We start from the raw sequence: 19,900 nt of genomic DNA on the forward strand, positions 1-19,900 counted from the left end.
TGAGTCATGGATGGGTCTTATTTGCTGAGCTTTTGTTTCTCAATGGAATGTATTTCTGTTGAACAATTTGAATTGTTTCTTTAAAGGTTTTCCACTGTTCATTTACCACCATACCTTCCAGTCTATTTACCCAATTTACCTTAGCCAGTTCTCCCCTCACATCTATGTAATTGGCTTTATTTAAGTTTAAGATTCTTGTTTGTGATTGGAATATGTCCCTTTCAAACTTAACATGGAATTCAATGGTCATTATTTCCCAGTGGATCTTTTACTGTGACGATACTAATTAACCCTGCTTCATTACACAATACTAGATCTAAGATAGCTTTATCCATTGTCGATTCCACAATGTATTGCTCCAAGAAACTGTCCCGAAAACATTCTACAAACTCATCTTCTTGACTCCTTTTGCCAATTTCATTGAAGATTAAATTCTCCCACAATTATTACATTGTCTTTGTTACAAGCTCCAATAATTTAAATAGTCTTTTGGTGATACAGAACTTGAGAATGGCTGAAAATAGAGACATGTTGTCGAAGCTTTTCGTCTTACGCTTATTGGCAACCTCGTAAATAGGGCCTGAGCCATTTGCTCACCATGCAGGTTTCATGCTGAAATAGGGCCATAAACATAAAGAAATCCTGCGTGACAATGGCTACCCTGATCAGATCATTTCTCGCTGTATATCGTGTAAACTTATGAACAGGACTAAGGCCGTCATTTCCAGCCCTAAAAAGTGCCCAGTCTACCTCAAGTTACCCTGGAAGAGTAATGTATCCCAAAAATTTGAGCACCAGGTAAAGCTAGCTGTTTCAAGCTGCTACTATGCAGTAGCAACACGTGTGGTGTTCACCACTAATAGGATGCTGCTGTCAAGCAGTAATGTGATAAATGAATTTCAATGCCAGTGTGATGCCGTGCATCCCAAAGACTGGCAGATTGTATCAAACAACATGTCCCTTCTGCTGTTCGCAGCGGGCAAGGTACAGGCCGTACCCAACCAGCCTGTGCTTGCAAAACATGAAACAGTGTCCAACATTAAATGCGATTCCGCGATTGGACAACATTTGCTAAATAATCCTCAGTGTGCCAAGAATTACGCTAACAACCAATTTAAGATTGTCAGTAGGGCTCACAGTGTGATGCATTTGCATGTACTGGAAGATACATATATTAATACACAGGGCCCTGTTCTTTGCAGACAGAAAAAAAACATGTACACACTTTGCGCCTGTTCCAGCTGAACAAAACAAGTGACAGCCATTCACTGGTTTATTCCTCAGGGCAATACCTTGACAAATCAGATTCAAGCTGCCTGGTTTAAATTTCAAACAAATCTTGGCAGTTAACTGTCAGTCACCGTAAATTGGTGCATTCTCCATGGCATCGCCTCTATCAATCAGCATTAACTTGCCAACCAATCAGCACTCTCTTCTCATACAGTATAACTTGTTTTCCCTTACATTGGTTATTCTAATGTATTGTCCTGATGAGTGCAAGATGAAAAGCTTCGACACAATACCTCTATTTTCAGCAATTCTCCAATAATTTCTTGTTTAATGCTCTGTCCAATGGTCTAATTACTGTTAGGGGGCCTATAAACTATTCCCACTCGTGTTTTCTGATTCTTCCTATTCCTAATTTCCAGCCATACTGATTCTACTTCATGATTTTCTGAGGCCTGATTCTCTCAGTAATGTCCTTATGTCATCCTTCACTATCAGGGCTATCCTTCCTCCTATGCCATCTGTCTGTCTTTCTGAAATATTGTGTACCCTGGAATATTTATTTCCCAACCTTAATCACCTTGTAACCATGTCCATGTAATTGTGATTAGATCTAAATCATTTACCTCTATTTGTGCCACTAGGCCATCTATCTTATTGCCTATGCTTCATGCATTCAGATAAAGAACCTTTCATTTCATTTTTTACTTCTATTCCCTACAATAACCTTATTTTTGTTAGACTCTCTGTCCCCTCCTGTCCCATTCTGCATGCCTTTACCCAAAATGCTATACTGTTCTGATGCCTGGACCTAATTGGATTTCTAAACCTCCATTCATCCAAACCCTCCCCGCCATTTCTGTTAGTTCACAACTTCTCGCCTTATCTGCTGGCATGCCCTTAAGTTTGTACACTCTGTCCATTCCTGCCAGACTCTGATTATCATTACCCTTACTGCTATCTGCTCTCTTGCCTTCTCTTCTCTCTTTAAATTATCACATCTTTCCTTACCCTTCACTATCCTTCGCCCCCACTATTTAGTTTAAAGCCCTCTCTACTGCCCTAGTTATATGACTCGCCAGAACCTGGTCGCTGCATGGTTCAGGTGAAGACCGTCCCAACGGTACAGCTCTTACTTTCCCCAGTACTGGTGTCAGTGCCCCATGAATCAAAACCCTTTTTTCCCACACAAATCTTTGAGCCACGCATTTAACTCTCTAATCATACTTACCTCACACCAATTTGTTCGTGGCTCAGGTAATAACCCAGAGATTATTACCTTTGAGGTCCTGCGTTTTAATTTAGCCCCTAGCCGCTCATAATCCCTATGCAGAACCTCTTTCCTCATCCTGTCTATGTCATTGGTACCCACGTGGACCACGACAACTCAATCCTCCCCCTCCCACTGCAAGTTCCTCTCCAACCCTGAGCAGATGTCCCTAATTCTGGCACTGGGTAGGCAACACAGCCGTCTGGATTCTCACTCTTGGCTGCAGAGAATGGTGTCTATTCCCCTGACTATACTATCTCCAACTACTACTACATTCCTATTTACTTGAATGGCTTCCTATACCACGGTACCATGATCAGTTTGTTCATCCACCCTGCAACCCTCACTCTCATGCATACAAGCTGAAAGAACCTCCAACCTGTTGGACAATTGCAAAGGCTGAGGCACCTCTACTTCCACCTTCTCGATCCCCTTACTTGACTCACTTGCAGTCACACCCTCCCGACCATGATCACTGACCAAATCAGAAGATCCTATCCTAAGAGGTGTTTGCCTTCTGCAACAAAGAGTCCAGGTAACATTCTCCCTCCCTGATGCATTGCAGTGTCTGCAGTTCAGCCTCCAGCTCATTGACTCTGAACGAAAGCTCCTCGAACCACAGATACTTACTGCAGACGTGTTTGCCATGGATCACACTTGCATCCACCTGTTCCCACATAATGCAGCCTCAACACATCACCTGCCCTGCCATCTTTATAATGTGTTAATTAAATTTATTTTCTTAATAATTAATAATCCCCACTACTAGTAAGCTTTACTACAACTAATAAGATTCTTATTGTTATTACTGCAATTAATGTTAGACTAACAAAAACAAGAAATGCTGGAATCACTCAGCAGGTCTGGCAGCATCTGTGGAAAGAGAAGCAGAGTTAACATTTCGGGTCAGTGACCCTTCTTCGGAACTGTTAGACTAACCTCAATTCAAATTCCTTAGTTTAGATAAGAGAAAAAGAGAAAATGCTAACCAACCAATCACTTACCTTCTTTGCTGGAACATCACACATCAATTCCTCTTTCCCCCTCTGCACCAAATTCCCAGATGAACTAAATTCGCATCTCTACACTCTTGCCTCAGGTGAAGTCTCCACTCCATGCGCTACACACTCCATGCGGTTTGAAAACCTGACTGCCTTTATACAGCCTCTGATGAATCACTATCTAGCTGCTACAGTAATTAACACCTATTGAAGCAACTATTTTCAGCTGATTGACAGGTAGCTGCCTGTTTAACAAGACAATTTAATGAACTTGAAGTTTGAAAGTTCTATGCCAAAGCCTGCCTCTTAATCTAAATTGAACTTGAGAAAAACTTACCAGGACTAACCACGTGAATAAAATTCCCATCTTCACACTCTGACTATGTTTCACTCAGTTGAAGTCGTCACTCCGTGTGCAGGGGGAGCACCACGTAGGAGTGCATGTTAAGAGATTTAAGAACAGCACTTAGCTGCACCTGGTTTTCTCCAGTTTAAGTTCTGCTAATACATGCTGTTTTGCTTACCTGAGAAGGTCGATGACCCGGCAGTGAGTCCAGGCACCTCGCACCACCGCCACCAACCCCCACTCCCCCCCCCACCTTGCCTATCCATTGCTCCATAGAGTTCATGGAGGAGGCAATGTCATGCAGGTCTACGTGCTTCTCTGTAATCCAGTGAGTGGTCTGCTGGATGCGATTCTCCATGAGGGTCGTTAATCCCTCGATGGAGGAAGGCAAGTGCGTGCACGCCAGAGATATGGCGGCACTCATGGCCTGGCTGGACTCCTCCATTATACATTCAAGGGCTGCATAGCCTCTGGAAGCTCCTCCTCGTGTTCCTGCACCTGACGCTGCATCTCCAGCTTTGCTGATAACTCCAGAGGCACGCTATTAGCCTGAGGCTCAGCATCGCCCTGGCCTCCTCCAGTCTTCTGAGTGTCAGTGGCCTTGGCTATTGCAACTGCCTCAGCTGCTCGGGCACATCTGTGCTGTGCTCACCGGGTTGTGACCCCAAATCTACACACAAACGGTTACGTGTCGATGTGAGAGTATGTGTGCTGGTGGAGGGTGAGGGTGAATGATGTGACGGTGCACCCTCTGAGGTCCCCTCCTCCTCCTCAGAGGTGGACAGCTGTCCCCTGGTCATGGTAGCTGTCTGCTTTTGTCCTTGACCTGCATGAGAGAGAAGATTAATTAGAAGGTAATGCACATTCCATCATGTCTTTCAGACTACTCATACTGTAGAACTCCATGTGACCAGTGGCATTATGCCTCATGGTCGCCAGAGGCTCTCTTGTACCCATCCAATAGGCCACTCACTCTCTCGGAGCTCTGCTCCTGTCTCACCATTGGGTATGGACCAGGCCATATGCTGCTCTCAGTGCTGCAGTGCCTTCACCTCCATTGGCATCAGGATGGCCAGATAAGGGACTCCGCCACCCTTCTTGGCCCTTTCTTTGGCGTTGTGGACAGCCTTCTCCTGTAAGCACAAATAAAGACCATTATTAGTTGCCTGCCAAAGACATGCACAACGCCTGTGCTGGTGGCAGCCGACTGTCCATGATGGTGTTACAGGAATGCATCATGCATGTAGCCACCCAGTAACGATAGTGCAGGAGTGATCTCTGACTGACTGGGGCCCTTCACAGACAGGCTGACAAGCCACTGGCCGGCAATGCTGCTGCCTAGCCATTGGCAGTGGCTGGGTGGGCATGGCCTTTCTACCAATGTCACATCCACACCTAGTCACTTGTAAGGCTGTAGGGTAAGTGATGTGTGGCGCACTCACTTTGGCAGAATGCATGAGGTCATTAACCTGCTTGCAGCACTGCGGCTAGGTTCGAGGGACGATCCCATGGCTACTGACCTCCTCTGTGATCTCTGTCCAGGCTTAATTTGTCTGGAGGGACAGTCTCCTCCTTTCATCCGTGGGAAAGAGGACCTCCATCCTTGCCCAAGCAGCCTGGAGGAGAATCTGCAGGTAGGCATCACTGAACTGTGGGGATCACCTCGGATCTTCCTTCTGCCATTTCTGGTGCTGCCTTCTTCTTCAGGGTTTCACTTTAAATATGGTGCCAGCACTTCCAGCGTCGTGATCTCATGCCACTCACACCACCTGAATGGATGGCTCCTCCACTTCCTAACAGTTAATTGTCTGGCTGCCGCTGAATCACGTTCTCCAGCACAACCCCCGCCCAGCGGCAGTGTCTCCCATTTCCGGTCCTGGTGGTGGGATCTCAGGGCTTTCAGCAAAATTCAGCCCTCCAGTGCTGTACTGAGGGAGTAATATATCGTCTATTGGGTGATCAGTTAAATAAAGAGCTTGTTCAGGGGGTGTTAAAGATCCCGTGATACTATTTCAGTTATCCTGGCCAACTTTCACCCCATAACCAATATCACTAAAATTAGATGAACTGGTCATTCATTGTTTGTTGTTTGTGAGACTTTGTTTTATGCAAAACATTTGCTAAATACCAGCAATTGCTGCACTTCAAAGTAGCTTCCATAAAATGTATGTAAAACACTTTGAGGCATTTTCTGTGAAATGTGATAAGATGTAATATAAATGATATTATTTCCATTCTATTCCTTTCCACAGGAGAAACAGAAACAAAAAGAAAACAGGAAGCGTTCTTATCAACAATGACAAAATATTCACAGGCTGCCTTCAGTATTGAAGCTATCACAAAGAATATCCAAGAACACAGCTCAAGTTATGCAAAGTTATGTAGAGAGCTGCAAAATAAAAGTCCTTTCATCAAACAGTGAAGAGAGCAGAAGATCCACATGTGAAATGCCCACCACACACAATGACAGTGCAGCAAATCACCACACTTGCTTGAACAGTGCCTACCAGCCCTGCAATCTCTATTATTGAGTAAAAGAACACCAATATCATGCAAAGACAATCAACTTCAAGTTCCCCTCCAAGTTACACACCATCTTGACTCAGGGATATACCGCCATACCTTTATTGTCATTGGATAAAAATCTTGTATTTCCCTACCTAAAACCATTGTGGGAGCACCATCATTACAAAGCCTGCAACAGTTCAAGAACAAGGTCTGCCACAATCTGCTTGGGTCAACTAAGAATGGGCGATAAGTGTGGCATTGTCAGCATTGCCCACATCCCATGTATAAATAATTACTAAAAAAATGACCACCACTGATATTCATCCAAAGTTGTTTTGTACTTTATAACAATACACTTCTCATCCAATGGCACATTCACAATAAGAACCACGAACATTAACTTTTTAGAGAATGTGTGCACCAGAACTAAATGTACTACTACTCAATATGAGGCCATTAAATTGCAAAATCCATAGACGATGATGCACATGCAGTACTAATGAGATGTCCATTCATTCATTTATGGATTATATCACACATCTTGTACATAGAAAAATAATACACTGATGTGTTCAAAAATGTTAAAGACTAAGTAAATGCATTTCATTTTCCCCAATGTGACAAATTGATATCTCAATTGGGATGTTAGCTCTGAATGTATAATTTCAGCAGTTATTTGAGCTGAGGACATGCAATTTATCAATGCAAATTGACATCATGATAGTAAAAGTCAGCAAAAGTTAATAAGATTTTCAGCCAAAGGAATAAAGTTAAAATATGGGAGACAATTTTCACTGTAATTATCCTGTTTTTACCCTATACTACCTGAACTTGGTGTACAGAGCCTATAGTTCAAATTGAAAGCATCTCACTAAATGGTTACATTTTCGTTCAGTATAACAGATCATAAATTACAGTCTAAAACATTAAATTAAATAAGGAAATTCTCACACATTTACTGACTGTCGAAGTATGATGTTTTAAAGAATAAGACTAATATTATAATTGATGAGATTGTACAAATGTGCTTTGTTTACATATCAAATTTCTCTCTCTTCTATTTTAACCTATTTAACATAAATGGCTCAAAGCATCTATTAAAGTACTGGACAGGTACATGATATGAGTATGTTAATCATTGACAGCAGTAACATCCAATCTATATTGTGTTACTGTTTGTGCTAATTTACTACTATCATCATTAACCTTGATTTTAACAAACATCTGCTCAATTTTGGATAAGAAAGATGAAATTAGTTGTAATGGTTTTGAAAATATGTTCAAAGTTCATCCATCCATTTTCGAAAGAAAATAGTGTAATAACTACTTGGTGCTGAAACATTTGAGTTCATTATATCATATACTGATCAAGCACTCATTGTGCTCATCAGTGCTTACTATTTGATCCAAAAGGATTACGTGTTACATTCAAATTACTACATTTGTATTTTAAACAGGTATATTATGTTTCAGTCAGATCATCAATATTTCTAGACAAACTGAAACTATCATCAGTAAGCGTTGGGAAAGAATCTTTGTGACTTACACTCAAAAAAGGAGCATTTTGTTAATTAAATACTCCATAAAACAGACAGAAACAATATTATCCAGAAAGTATTTTCATTTAAAATGTGTTTTATTCCTTCAGTCCATTACATAACATTACATAATAATCAATCTATTTGGTCTTACATGAATTCAAACAAAAGTAAAATTCAGAAGCTTTAATAATTTTTCCTTTTATCATATGGTAATGGCAACAGATAAATCCAACATTATTATGCTTGAATGTTTCTGCTCTGCAAATATATTTTTTATTGTTATCTACATAGATAGAATAAATGTTCTGGCCTCTTTTTCGTTCTATATACCTGTGATATTATGGAGTGAGAATAATACGGATACACATGCCAACTCCCAACTCAGTTCTCAATGTAGTGCAAATCATTTTGATGCATATCGATTTGTGATAAATTGACTGTACGACTGAACTATTTCATTCTGACTAATGTTGTCCCTCTTCAAGTTCTGTCTTATTTGCAAAATGAGTTGGGGGAAAGTTTGATGTTAAAAGACTTTTCCTTAGGACATTATAATTAATTGCTGTACATAGGGACATACAAATTAGCAGCTGGAGTAGGCCACCCAGCCCTTCGAGCCTGCTCCGCCATTCAATAAGTTCATGGTTGAACTGATTACTCCACATTTTCACCTACCCCCAATAACCTTCCACCCCCTTGGTTATCATGAATCTATCTACCTCTGCCTTAAAAATATTCAAAGACTCTGCTTCCACCGCCTTTTGAGGAAGAGAATTCCAAAGACTCATGACCTCCTGAGAGAAAACATTTATCCTCATCTCTGTCTTAAATGGACAATCCCTTATTTTTAAACAGTTCTAGACTCTCCCACAGAGGAAACATTCTTTTCACATCCACCCTGTCAAGACCCCTCAGGATCTTATATGTTTCAATCAGGTCGCCTCTTATCTTCTAAATTCCAGCGATACAAGCCTAGGCTATCCAATCGTTCCTGGTAAGACAGCCCGTCCATTCCAGGTATTAGTCTAGTAAACCTTCTCAGCACTGCCTCCAATGCATTTACATCCTTCCTTAAATAAGGAGACCAGTACTGTACACAGTACTCCAGATGTGATCTCACCAATGCCCTGTATAGCTGAAGCATAACCTCCCTACTTTTGTGTTCAATTCCCCTTGCAACAAACAATAACATTCTATTAACTTTCCTAATTATGTGCTGTACCTGTATACTAACTTTTTGTGATTTATGCACTAGGATACCCGGATCCCTCTGCATCTCAGAGCTCTGCAATCTCTCACCATTTAGATAAAATGCTTCTTTTTTATTCTTCCTACCAAAGTGCACATTTCACACTTTCCCCACATTATACTCCATTTGCCAGGTCTTTGTCCACTCACTTAACCTATCTATATCCCTTTGTAGCCTCCTTATGCCCTCTTCACAAGTTAATTTCCTTCCTATCTTTGTGTCATCAGCAAATTTAGCAACCATACCTACGGTCCCTTCATCTAAGTCATTTATATAAATTGTAAAAAGTTGAGGCCCCAGCACAGATCCCTGTGGCACACCACTCGTTACATCTTGTCAAACAGAAAATGACCCATTTAAACCTCCTCTCTGTTTCCTGTTAGCTAACCAATCTTCTATCCATGCCAATATGTTACCCCCCTACACCATGAGCTTTTATTTTCTGCAATAACCTTTGATGTGGCACCTTATCAAATGCCTTCTGTAAATCTAAGTACAATACATCCACTGGTTCCCCTTTATCCACAGCACATGTTACTCCCTCAAAGAACTCCAATAAGTTGGTTAAACATGATTTCCCTTTCACAAAACCATGTTGACTCTGCCTGATTACCTTGAATTTTTCTAAATGCCCTGCTATAACATCTATAGTAATAGCTTCTACCATTTTCCCTAAGACAGATGTTAAGCTAACTGGCCTGTAGTTTCCTGCTTTCTGTCTCCCTCCCTTTTTTAATTAAGGAGTTACATTCACTATTTTCCAATCTAACAGAACCTTCCTCGAATCTAGGGAATTTTGGAAAATTAAAACTAACGTATCAACTATCTCACTAGCCACTTCTTTTAACATCCTAGGATGAAATCCATCAGGACCCAGGGACTTGTCAGCCCCAGCTCCAACAATTTGTTCAGTACCACTTCCCCGGTGATCGTAATTTTCTTGAGTTCCGCCCTCCCTTCTATTTCCTGACTTACAGCTAATACTGGGATATTACTTATATCCTCTCTTTACAAACATATTCAATTCAGTATGAAAGACAGATGAAGACAAATGGATTGCTTCTCTCATTTCATTATTTATAAATAAACTCTAGGAAATATACACTCACTGATCAGAACCAGATTTTTGAACATTTTGCCTTGTGGATGCATGCAAATGCAGACCTTAAAGTAGGAACAAACCACCTTGGGAACAGAGTGTGAATATTCCAACCAAAATGTTTGCATGATGTTAAGAGGCTCAGCGGGAGGTAGAGGCGCAGATATGTAGACAGATCTTGGAACGATGTAAAGGTAACAGGGTTGTAGTGGTGGGTGATTTTAACTTCCCCTATATTGACTGGGACTCACTTAGTGCTAGGGGCTTGGATGGGGCAGAATTTGTAAGGAGCATCCAGGAGGGCTTCTTGAAACAATATGTAGATAGTCCAACAAGGGATGGGGCCGTACTAGACCTGGTATTGGGGAATGAGCCCGGCCAGGTGGTCGAAGTTTCAGTAGGGGAGCATTTCGGGAACAGTGACCATAATTCCGTAGGTTTTAAGGTACTTGTGGATAAGGATAAGAGTAGTCCTCAGGTGAAGGTGCTAAATTGGGGGAAGGCTAATTATAACAATATTAGGCAGGAACTGAAGAATTTAAATTGGGGGCAGCTGTTTGATGGTAAATCAACATCTGACATGTGGGAGTCTTTCAAACGTCAGTTGATTAGAATCCAGGACCAGCATGTTCCTGTGAGGAAGAAGGATACGTTTGGCAAGTTTCGGGAACCTTGGATAACGAGGGATATTGTGAGCCTCGTCAAAAAGAAAAAGGAAGCATTCATAAGGGCTGGAAGGCTAGGAACAGACGAATCCCTTGAGGAATATAAAGACAGTAGGAAGGAACTTAAGCAAGGAGTCAGGAGGGCTAAAAGTCATTGGCAAACAGGATTAAGTAAAATCCCAAGGCTTTTTATACATATATAAAGAGCAAGAGGGTAACCAGGGAAAGGGTTGGCCCACTCAAGGACAGAGGAGGGAATCTATGTGTGGAGCCAGAGGAAATGGGCGAGGTACTAAATGAGTACTTTGCATCAGTATTCACCAAAGAGAAGGACTTGGTGGATGATGAGTCTAGGGTAGGGAGTGTAGATAGTCTCAGTCATGTCGCTATCAAAAAGGAGGAGGTGTTGGGCGTCTTGCAAAGCATTAAGGTAGATAAATCCCCAGGGCCTGATGGGATCTACCCCAGAATACTGATGGAGGCAAGGGAAGAAATTGCTGGGGCCTTGACAGAAATCTTTGTATCCTCATTGGCTACAGGTGAGGTCCCAGAGGACTGGAGAATAGCCAATGTTGTTCCTTTGTTTAAGAAGGGTAGCAAGGATAATCCAGGAAATTATATGCCGGTCAGCCTTACGTCAGCGGTAGGGAAATTATTAGAGATGATTCTTCGGGACAGGATTTACTCCCATTTGGAAACAAACAAACTTATTAGCGAGAGGCAGCATGGTTTTGTGAAGGGGAGGTCGTGTCTCACCAACCTGATTGAGTCTTTTGAGGAAGTGACGAAGATGATTGATGAAGGAAGGGCAGTGGATGTTGTCTATATGGACTTCAGTAAAGCCTTTGACAAGGTACCTCATGGCAGATTGGTACAAAAGGTGAAGTCACATGGGATCAGAGGTGAGCTGGCAAGATGGAGACAGAACTGGCTCGGTCATAGAAGATAGACGGTAGCAGTGGAAGGGTGCTTTTCTGAATGGAGGGCTGTGAATAGTGGTGTTCCGCAGGGATCAGTGCTGGGAACTTTGCTGTTTGTAGTATATATAAATGATTTGGAGGAAAATGAAGCTGGTCTGATTAGTAAGTTTGTGGACGAAACAAAGGTTTGTGGAGTTGCGGATAGTGATAAGGATTGTCAGAGGATACAGCAGGATATAGATCGGTTGGAGACTTGGGCAGAGAAATGGCAGATGGAGTTTAATCCGGACAAATGTGAGGTAATGTATTTTGGAAGGTCTAATGCAGGTGGGAAGTATACAGTAAATGGCAGAACCCTTAGGAGTATTGACCTGGGAGATCTGGGCATACAGGTCCACAGGTCACTGAAAGTGGCAATGCAGTTGGATAAGGTGGTCAAGAAGGCATACGGCATGATTGCCGTCATCGGTCGGGGCATAGAGTATAAAAATTGGCAAGTCATGCTGCAGCTGTACAGAACTTTAGTTAGGCCACACTTAGAATATTGCGTGCAATTCTGGTCGCCACACTACCAGAAGGACGTGGAGGCTTTGGAGAGGGTACAGAAGAGGTTTACCAGGATGTTGCCTGGTCTGGAGGGCATTAGCTATGAGAAGAGGTTGGATAAACTCGGATTGTTTTCACTGGAACGACGGAGGTGGAGGGGCGACATGATAGAGGTTTACAAAGTTATGAACAACATGGACAGAGTGGATAGTCAGAAGTTTTTTCCCAGGGTGGAAGAGTCAGTTACTAGGGGACATAGGTTTAAGGTGCAAGGGGCAAAGTTTAGAGGGGATGTGCGAGGCAAGTTCTTTACACAGAGGGTGGTGAGTGCCTGGAACTTGCTGCCGTGGGAGGTGCTGGAAGCAGGTACGATAGCGACATTTAAGAGGCATCTTGACAAATACATGAATAGGATGGGAATAGAGGGATATGGACCCCGAAAGTGCAGAAGGTTTTAGTTTAGGCAGGCATCAAGATCGACGCAGGCTTGGAGGGCCGAATGGCCTGTTCCTGTGCTGTACTGTTTTTTGTTCTTTGTTCTTTGTAACCCTGACTAATTGGTTGCTAGATGCACTGGGGCTGAATAATACCATTTGCATTCTGTAGAATATATTTTCAGTACTTCAGTTTACAATTGCCAAATTTAAAATAAGTCTTGGTGCACAAGGCAAACACAATCCTTGAATTTTTTGAAGGGACCCGTAGTTTCAAGGGTTCACTTGCTTGTTGATGAAACTTTTTTCTATTCTTACAGAATTTCAAACTCTCTTTAGTATTTTGCTCTTTTAATGATATATTTCTGATGTACAATGCTTAGATTCAACACTATCTGATCTTTTAGAGCGTAACTGAAAGCAATATCACATACCAAAGGAAGACTTTAAACTGATGGGTTCCACATAAATAGGGCACTGTAAATGCATCAGGTATGGAATTTGACTTTTTTCATTACAGTGTTCCTGGATTGAGTGCTGTAATGGTGCCAATGGGATATAGGTATTTAATCCCCCTATGCATGTTACTTACTAATTTCACCTGTAGTCTTGTGGGGATATACTGAGAAGAGAAAGCCAGATACCTCTGGTTGAGGAAGTATTTTTGAAGTTTTGGGTTAAAGTTGATTTTTTCTGAGTATTACTATTTTATTTCTTGTTCCTCTAAAATTTAAATTTGATTTAAAGTTGTATTTGTACAAGCTGTTTTTCTGTGTTTTCCATCCTTAACACATGATTATATACTGTATTCAGGCTTTCAAGAGTATTCCTCACTGAGTAATTGTTTTCTAAACTTGTAGAACTTTCAAGATTAATTTATCTCATGACAAATTTTGCAACAATATGTAAATTTTATTTCATTCTTACAGCAAATAGGATTTCTGAAAAAAATGAGCTTATGTTTGTATAGTTCCTTATCATATCACTATAAATTGAACCTAAGGTTTCTGTGTTGTTTGTATGTACTGCAATAGTGACATATGATTAGCATTGGAGATAGTTAGCCAAGCAAGGGCTCTTAGGATAATTACAAGATGTATGTATCATCCATGATCATATTGAATGGAGGAGCAGGTTTGAGAGGCCATATGGTCTACTCCTGCTCCTATTTCTTATGTTATAGAAACAGGATAGCAAAAGGTGAACGGAGATTTATAAATAAATTGACTTGGAGCTAGAGTGAAATGACTTGACTATTTCTACTTTGATTATGAAACTTGAATCGTAATACCATTCAGCTTATGTTTTGAAATCCAATAATACACAAATATTAGGGTACTATGATATGCTGGGTTTCGTGAATGGTGGAATACAAATCTCACTAATCATTTAGTTCAGGTGAGAAAGGAAAACATTGCAAAATACATGATGGAAACGTGTGGCTTATAGACCTCATAAACAATTTATGTCTCTTATATAATCAAATATTACTAATTATAAACAACATAAGTAAAATGTGTAGAGAAATTGTATTAGTTGGTAAATATTCAAATTCTATGTGCTGACATCGGCTTTAAGCAGCACAAACAGTAGACTTGGGCAAAATCTGCATACGGTCTTTGGCATTCTGAACAGAGCAAACTCACTCACCAATTACTTTTAGTTCTTTGCATGTCTAAAGATACACTTTGCTTGTGATAAACTCACTCAAACAGATCTCAATGGAAGTTATATAGAATTATAACTAGGTATCTGTAAAATAACTGATACAGAATAAATGCAGTGCAACTTTTTTAATTCTAATGGTACTTTTATTTGAAATAAAAGTCTATAAATGTAGTGGCAAAGGAAACTGAGGCACTCTTATTTGCATTAACACACTTGCCTTGCATACAACCAATAAAGTGAGTTATAATTATCCACAATATATGACAAAGACAGTTTTTTCCAGAGGCAATAGTCTCTTCAATGTCTTGAAAATTTCTTAAATATACCTAATTTGTCCAAGACATAATGCATCACCAAATCTGGAAATGGTCTTTCAACAGGACATGAGATAAATCTGTCTGATAGGAGATGTCTCCTTTCCCTCTTGCCTCCAGTCCTTCTCTCTCTCAATTGCAATCTTTCTTTTCTTTATTCATAGATATGGCCCATGTTCCTGTGAACTTTTCTATTTTACTCTAAATATCATGTCCTACACAACCTTCCTCCATGATATATATTGCAATGAAGATTCATAGTTCAAGTCTCCTACTCCAACTCATTCCTAGAACTTAAAAAGTCCTCCCCTCCCTCATTCTTTCTCTTCTCATTAAATTGCTAGGTTTTAAAATTCAAGCGGGATAATCCAATCACTAATTGCTAATTCCCCTTTCTTTTACTCTTGCCAACCTTTGTAGTAGGCCTGCACCATGACTTTTAGCCCTTCACCTTGATTTTTCAACAACGGGAGTAATCCCTTGTTACAGTGGAGAACACTATATTGCTAATGTAGACTTTCATTTTGTAGACACATCACATGAAGCTGGATGTCATGTATCAGATCCAGCATAGAACTGTGATATAGGAAATCGCAGGGGTTTGCAACTGGTGTAATCTCAAACATTACGTTATCGGCGCTTATAGACACTAGATAATTAGGGTCAGGGCTATGGTCTATCTATGTCACTGAAACCCCCTGCATAATAATCGGGTTATGGGCAAGATCTGTCAAAGGCACTGAAACGTAGTGAATTGTTACAATCACCAGATGGCGGTATTATACATTATAGGAAATTAAACGTCTTATTACAATAGTACTCAATTTAAATAGATTTAAGCAGCCGTCGGTGAGAGAGCCACATCTACACGAGTAGTATTTATCGATATGGTTATTGTTCCAGTTTCAGTAACAAACTCATGCAACCCCACTAAACGAAATATCCGGGAAACGGATCTACACACACGGTCGACATCGAGTTATCTTGTAGGCAATGCGGGATTACGCATTTAAAATAGACAAATATATTTAAAACAACACATTTGTAGTGTTAATTTCCACAGACCGGTATTTAAAGAGTGCACTCACCATATTGACTTCAGAGACCATGTCAATGCTGGCAATATCTATGCTCATACCAACGTCCACAGGGAGACCTTGAGGTAAACAATACATTATCTGCTTGTGATATTGCAATGCACTTTTAAAAACAACATTGTTGCACATCGCCACAGGCAGCAGATGTTGCACTGCTGTAGTTATTCTTTATTATGTATATACAGTAAGTCTTGTTTACTTGGCTAGCTATTGACTGGTGGAGAATAGAAACTGCACATAGATGTATGGAACTATACTGAGAGGAGCTGATTTACCTCCGAAATCTGGTCTTAATCGAATGTCATATCCTTTCAGCAAGTTATCCACGGTGGCTTTCACATATGACATGTTGCTAGACTCATTAACTCTGGGGGAAGAAATGTGGATTTCATTCAGGACGGCACTAAATGTGAAGCAAAGAAAACAAACAATGGCAAGGAATGGTTAGAGATCAGAGCTCACCTCTGTGCATAGCAAACCATGGCCACCATCACGGGGATCGACAAAATCCCAAAGCATCCTCTCTCTTGAACTCTCCACATTCCTAACTTTGATTATAGAAAGGTCTTTGAGCGAAGATTCAAGGAATGCAACTTAGTCCAAGGCAGTACAATAATTCTGAGGCGCAACGCATGCGCGCAGCTTCCACAACATCAAATGGACTGTTTGCTGTGGAAACAATTTCCCTTGCAAAATAGTCAATCAGATCCTTAAAGGTATTTTCTCACTCTCTCTCTCTCTCAAATGATTACAGGGTTGCTATTATGCTAATTAAATCACAAGGTCTGAACTCCCTGTTAGCTGAATTCTCTTCAGCAGGAACGACAGCGTGGCTCAGATTTGCAACAAGGTGATGAGCGTGGATCAGAAATTGTAATGATATTCAAAACAGTACCTTGGCCAAATGTAATGAATTTCTTTCAAAGACATCCTACTTCTCGTACGGCAACGTACAGTATTTTACTCGGCAACGGGCATGTCAGGTCAAGATCATTCCAAACTCTGAGCCATTGCTGGCAACAAATTCTAATGTCTTCTTATCCTAAAAGATATACATTTCAAAATGTACCAATGCATGTGAAAGAATCGCTACACAATTCAACTCAAGCAATTGATATTTTATGGAATACACAATAAAAACGATGGCGAGGTGTCAAAACAAATTGGAGTTTGATTTCCTCTTTGAAAATGTAGAATATTTTTTCAGAAAAATATGAAGTGCGGCGTTATTTGAAACCCCAGTTTAACAATGTTAAAATACATTTTAATTAAAGTTAACTTCTTATATTTATCACTACATTTTCCACGACGATGATTTCACGAGTGGCTCTGTTTGATTCTGGAGCGTGCGACCAAAATCACTTTTAATCTCAAATGGTAAAAAACATAAATATACAATCAATGCTGAGAACATATTCCAAATGACTTAACGTGATACATGGATTGATGAAACGGATGAAAATTGTTCGACAACGTCAGGGTCTTTTTATTATATACTGTGTATGTTGGCGGTTTCCAGTGCAGAATATTTATAGGGAGGAGTTGCTAATGAAACTCTGGAAAAGCAGGCTGCTAGCAATGCGACGTCTATACGTGGCTCGATTCAATACAAAAATGGGTTTCTAACTGGTTTACTGGTACACCTGAGCCCCAGGTCATAGGAGCTGACCAAGAATTGGTTCCCTTTCCTCTTTTTCTGTAATCTTTATCTCAGCTCCGAAATGATAAATCTGTTAATCCCTACACCACAAGAGCACCTCCCTCGACAGCAGTGGAGGCATCCGAGACTCGCAACGAGAGGCTAAATACTAACAAACCAGTTGGCAGTTCAGTGCGAGCACCAACCATAACATATCCAACCCCATTCTAGGTGCTTATCAATATCTATCCACATATTCGACTGCAAAACTATTGCGAGACGCCTGTGCAAAAGTACGGGAACTGCTTCATTTCTGCGTCTGCATCTCAAACCATAAATGTTTGCCTTATAATTGCCAGCAGGTTTGATCGACTTCCCCCGCCCCCCTAACATGCAGCAGGTGATAGAACAGGATTAACAGAAGAGTTTCGGATAAACGCAGTGTGATATTAAGATGCATTTCAGTTCTGACCCGGTGCTCCCAGACCATCGCCGTGGGTCGCACAACGGATGTCAAAAGGCAAAGATTTGGGGAAATGAATCGGGCTGATGCGAGAGCCATTGCCTTTCAGTGCAGGCTGGCAGGAGGGAAGGGAGGCACTCCATCAGCACGAGTGTCTATGTGTCTTTTCTCACGGCTGTGATCTCTCCTTAGGACAAGGCAATTGGCGACGGGGAACGGGGAAGAGGCTTAAAGTATGGCATGCAAAGATGGTTTCTGCCAAGGAGACAGTGATCAGGATGTCTTCCAGCTACATTTCCACTCTGCTTTACTTTATCTACGTGACAACGTGGTAAGTAATGGAAGGAAACCGATTCTTTCGCCTTATTTCCCAATGTTTATCGGATGTACTTGCTTTTACTGTCTTTGTACGGCGCTACGGTCCAAAAGATCAATATCAGGTGTACGACAATGAGCTCTTGATCCTTGTCATTGTATGGTCAAGTCGGTTTTATATATTCTATTTGCAGTATAGATGAAAGCTCTGGAGAGGTCAAGAAGGATGAGAAATTATATCCAGAAAATTTTACACGTATACTGGACAGACTCTTGGACGGATATGACAACCGATTGCGACCTGGATTCGGGGGTACGATTACACATTTATTTTCGACTTCTGGAGCTTGACTTAACAGAGCCTATTGCTTGATCTTGCATTTTTGGAATGATGGTTATATTGTGGCTTTATATCAATATCATTACTATAAACAGGGCTGTTAGTCTGCACGAGAGGGGAGGGGAAATGTGCACGCTTCATGTGTTCAGATAGATAAAATACGAAGGCATCGTTAATATGAAGCATCACAGGTTTACTATGAAGAGCTTGTTGATGATAATTAAGATGCAAGTAACTGTAATACAGTCGTGAAGCGCATCTGCTGTTTAACAGCGGATGATCGAAATCAGTGTTGGAAAGGAGTGCGTCCGATATCTTGTGTGTTTCTGCGTTATTATCACTTTTCGAAGACCTTCGACATATTTTTGTTAAATATGTAAAAGTGTGTGGAAGAAAGTCAGACTGTCAAAGTTGAAGACAATGCACATTTGTTCCACGGACCAAAGAGTATTCACCATATGAACAGCTGGAATCCTAAAGCTTGTAACTTGGTTATTACTGTCATTATAACTTAGGAAGATCGTGGAAAGAATAAATGAAATGTGTCTAAAACGGAGGATGGTTCTCATACTGTGATGTACGATTGAGTGTAGGTATAAGTGTCCACTCATTATTGCTCACCTCTGTTTCGGGTCCGTATTAAAATAGTAAGGGATGCATTTTCTGTTCCACAGGTGCTGTTACAGAAGTCAAAACAGACATCTACGTAACGAGCTTTGGGCCAGTGTCTGATGTTGAGATGGTAGGATTTCTCAATCATAACTTAAATATTTCAAGTAGATATTCCACCTTTAGACCTTTTTTCGCAAAAGTATATTACATTCGTGTGTGCATTATTATTTACTAAAAGTGAAAATATTAATAGTAAAATTTATGGTAAATCACACGGCGGAAGAACTGTCTGCGTTACATGCAAAAACAGAAACCACCATTATGTTGGAATTGCAGTGTATTTGGAACAACCACATTTAGCCAATTCACAACGTTTCCCTCAAAAATACACTGGATGAATGGAAAAATGCATCACCATCATTTTTATTTGAATGGCAAACGTAAAAAGAAACAATCTCAATTGCGTGTTGTAGTTCCTGTGGATTCCAGTAATTAGTCCTGCGTGCTGTTGTATAATGCTTAGAGTTTCACTTTAAACTAGGCTGAAGAATATCAAATCATGCTTTACACAGGGAATGACCAGACATCATCATAATGGCAGTCTAGATGGGAAATTAAATAACCGTTATAAAACTAAACATTTATT

General features: G+C 40.7%; 2 protein-coding genes across 2 annotated transcripts in view; one reads left to right on the plus strand and one right to left on the minus strand.

Moving 5' to 3' along the window:
• gabrb1 (gamma-aminobutyric acid type A receptor subunit beta1) overlaps positions 1–16,427 on the minus strand; it is a 458,334-nt gene extending 441,907 nt beyond the window's left edge. Inside the window, exons 1-3 of the mRNA XM_068058329.1 lie at positions 16,348–16,427; positions 16,161–16,252; positions 15,877–15,944 (exon numbers count right to left, since the gene is read on the minus strand). Of these exons, the coding sequence (XP_067914430.1) occupies positions 15,877–15,944; positions 16,161–16,252; positions 16,348–16,427 (240 nt within the window). The remainder of the gene's footprint in view (positions 1–15,876; positions 15,945–16,160; positions 16,253–16,347) is intronic.
• A 1,784-nt stretch (positions 16,428–18,211) lies between these two features.
• The window catches only part of gabra4 (gamma-aminobutyric acid type A receptor subunit alpha4), a 76,610-nt gene continuing 74,921 nt past the window's right edge, over positions 18,212–19,900 (plus strand). The window contains exons 1-3 of the mRNA XM_068058464.1: positions 18,212–18,318; positions 18,497–18,615; positions 19,317–19,384. Coding sequence (XP_067914565.1) covers positions 18,236–18,318; positions 18,497–18,615; positions 19,317–19,384 — 270 coding nt within the window. The 5' untranslated portion in view covers positions 18,212–18,235. The remainder of the gene's footprint in view (positions 18,319–18,496; positions 18,616–19,316; positions 19,385–19,900) is intronic.

This window comes from Heterodontus francisci, chromosome 1, assembly GCF_036365525.1.
Source record: "Heterodontus francisci isolate sHetFra1 chromosome 1, sHetFra1.hap1, whole genome shotgun sequence".
Classification (NCBI taxonomy): domain Eukaryota; kingdom Metazoa; phylum Chordata; class Chondrichthyes; order Heterodontiformes; family Heterodontidae; genus Heterodontus; species Heterodontus francisci.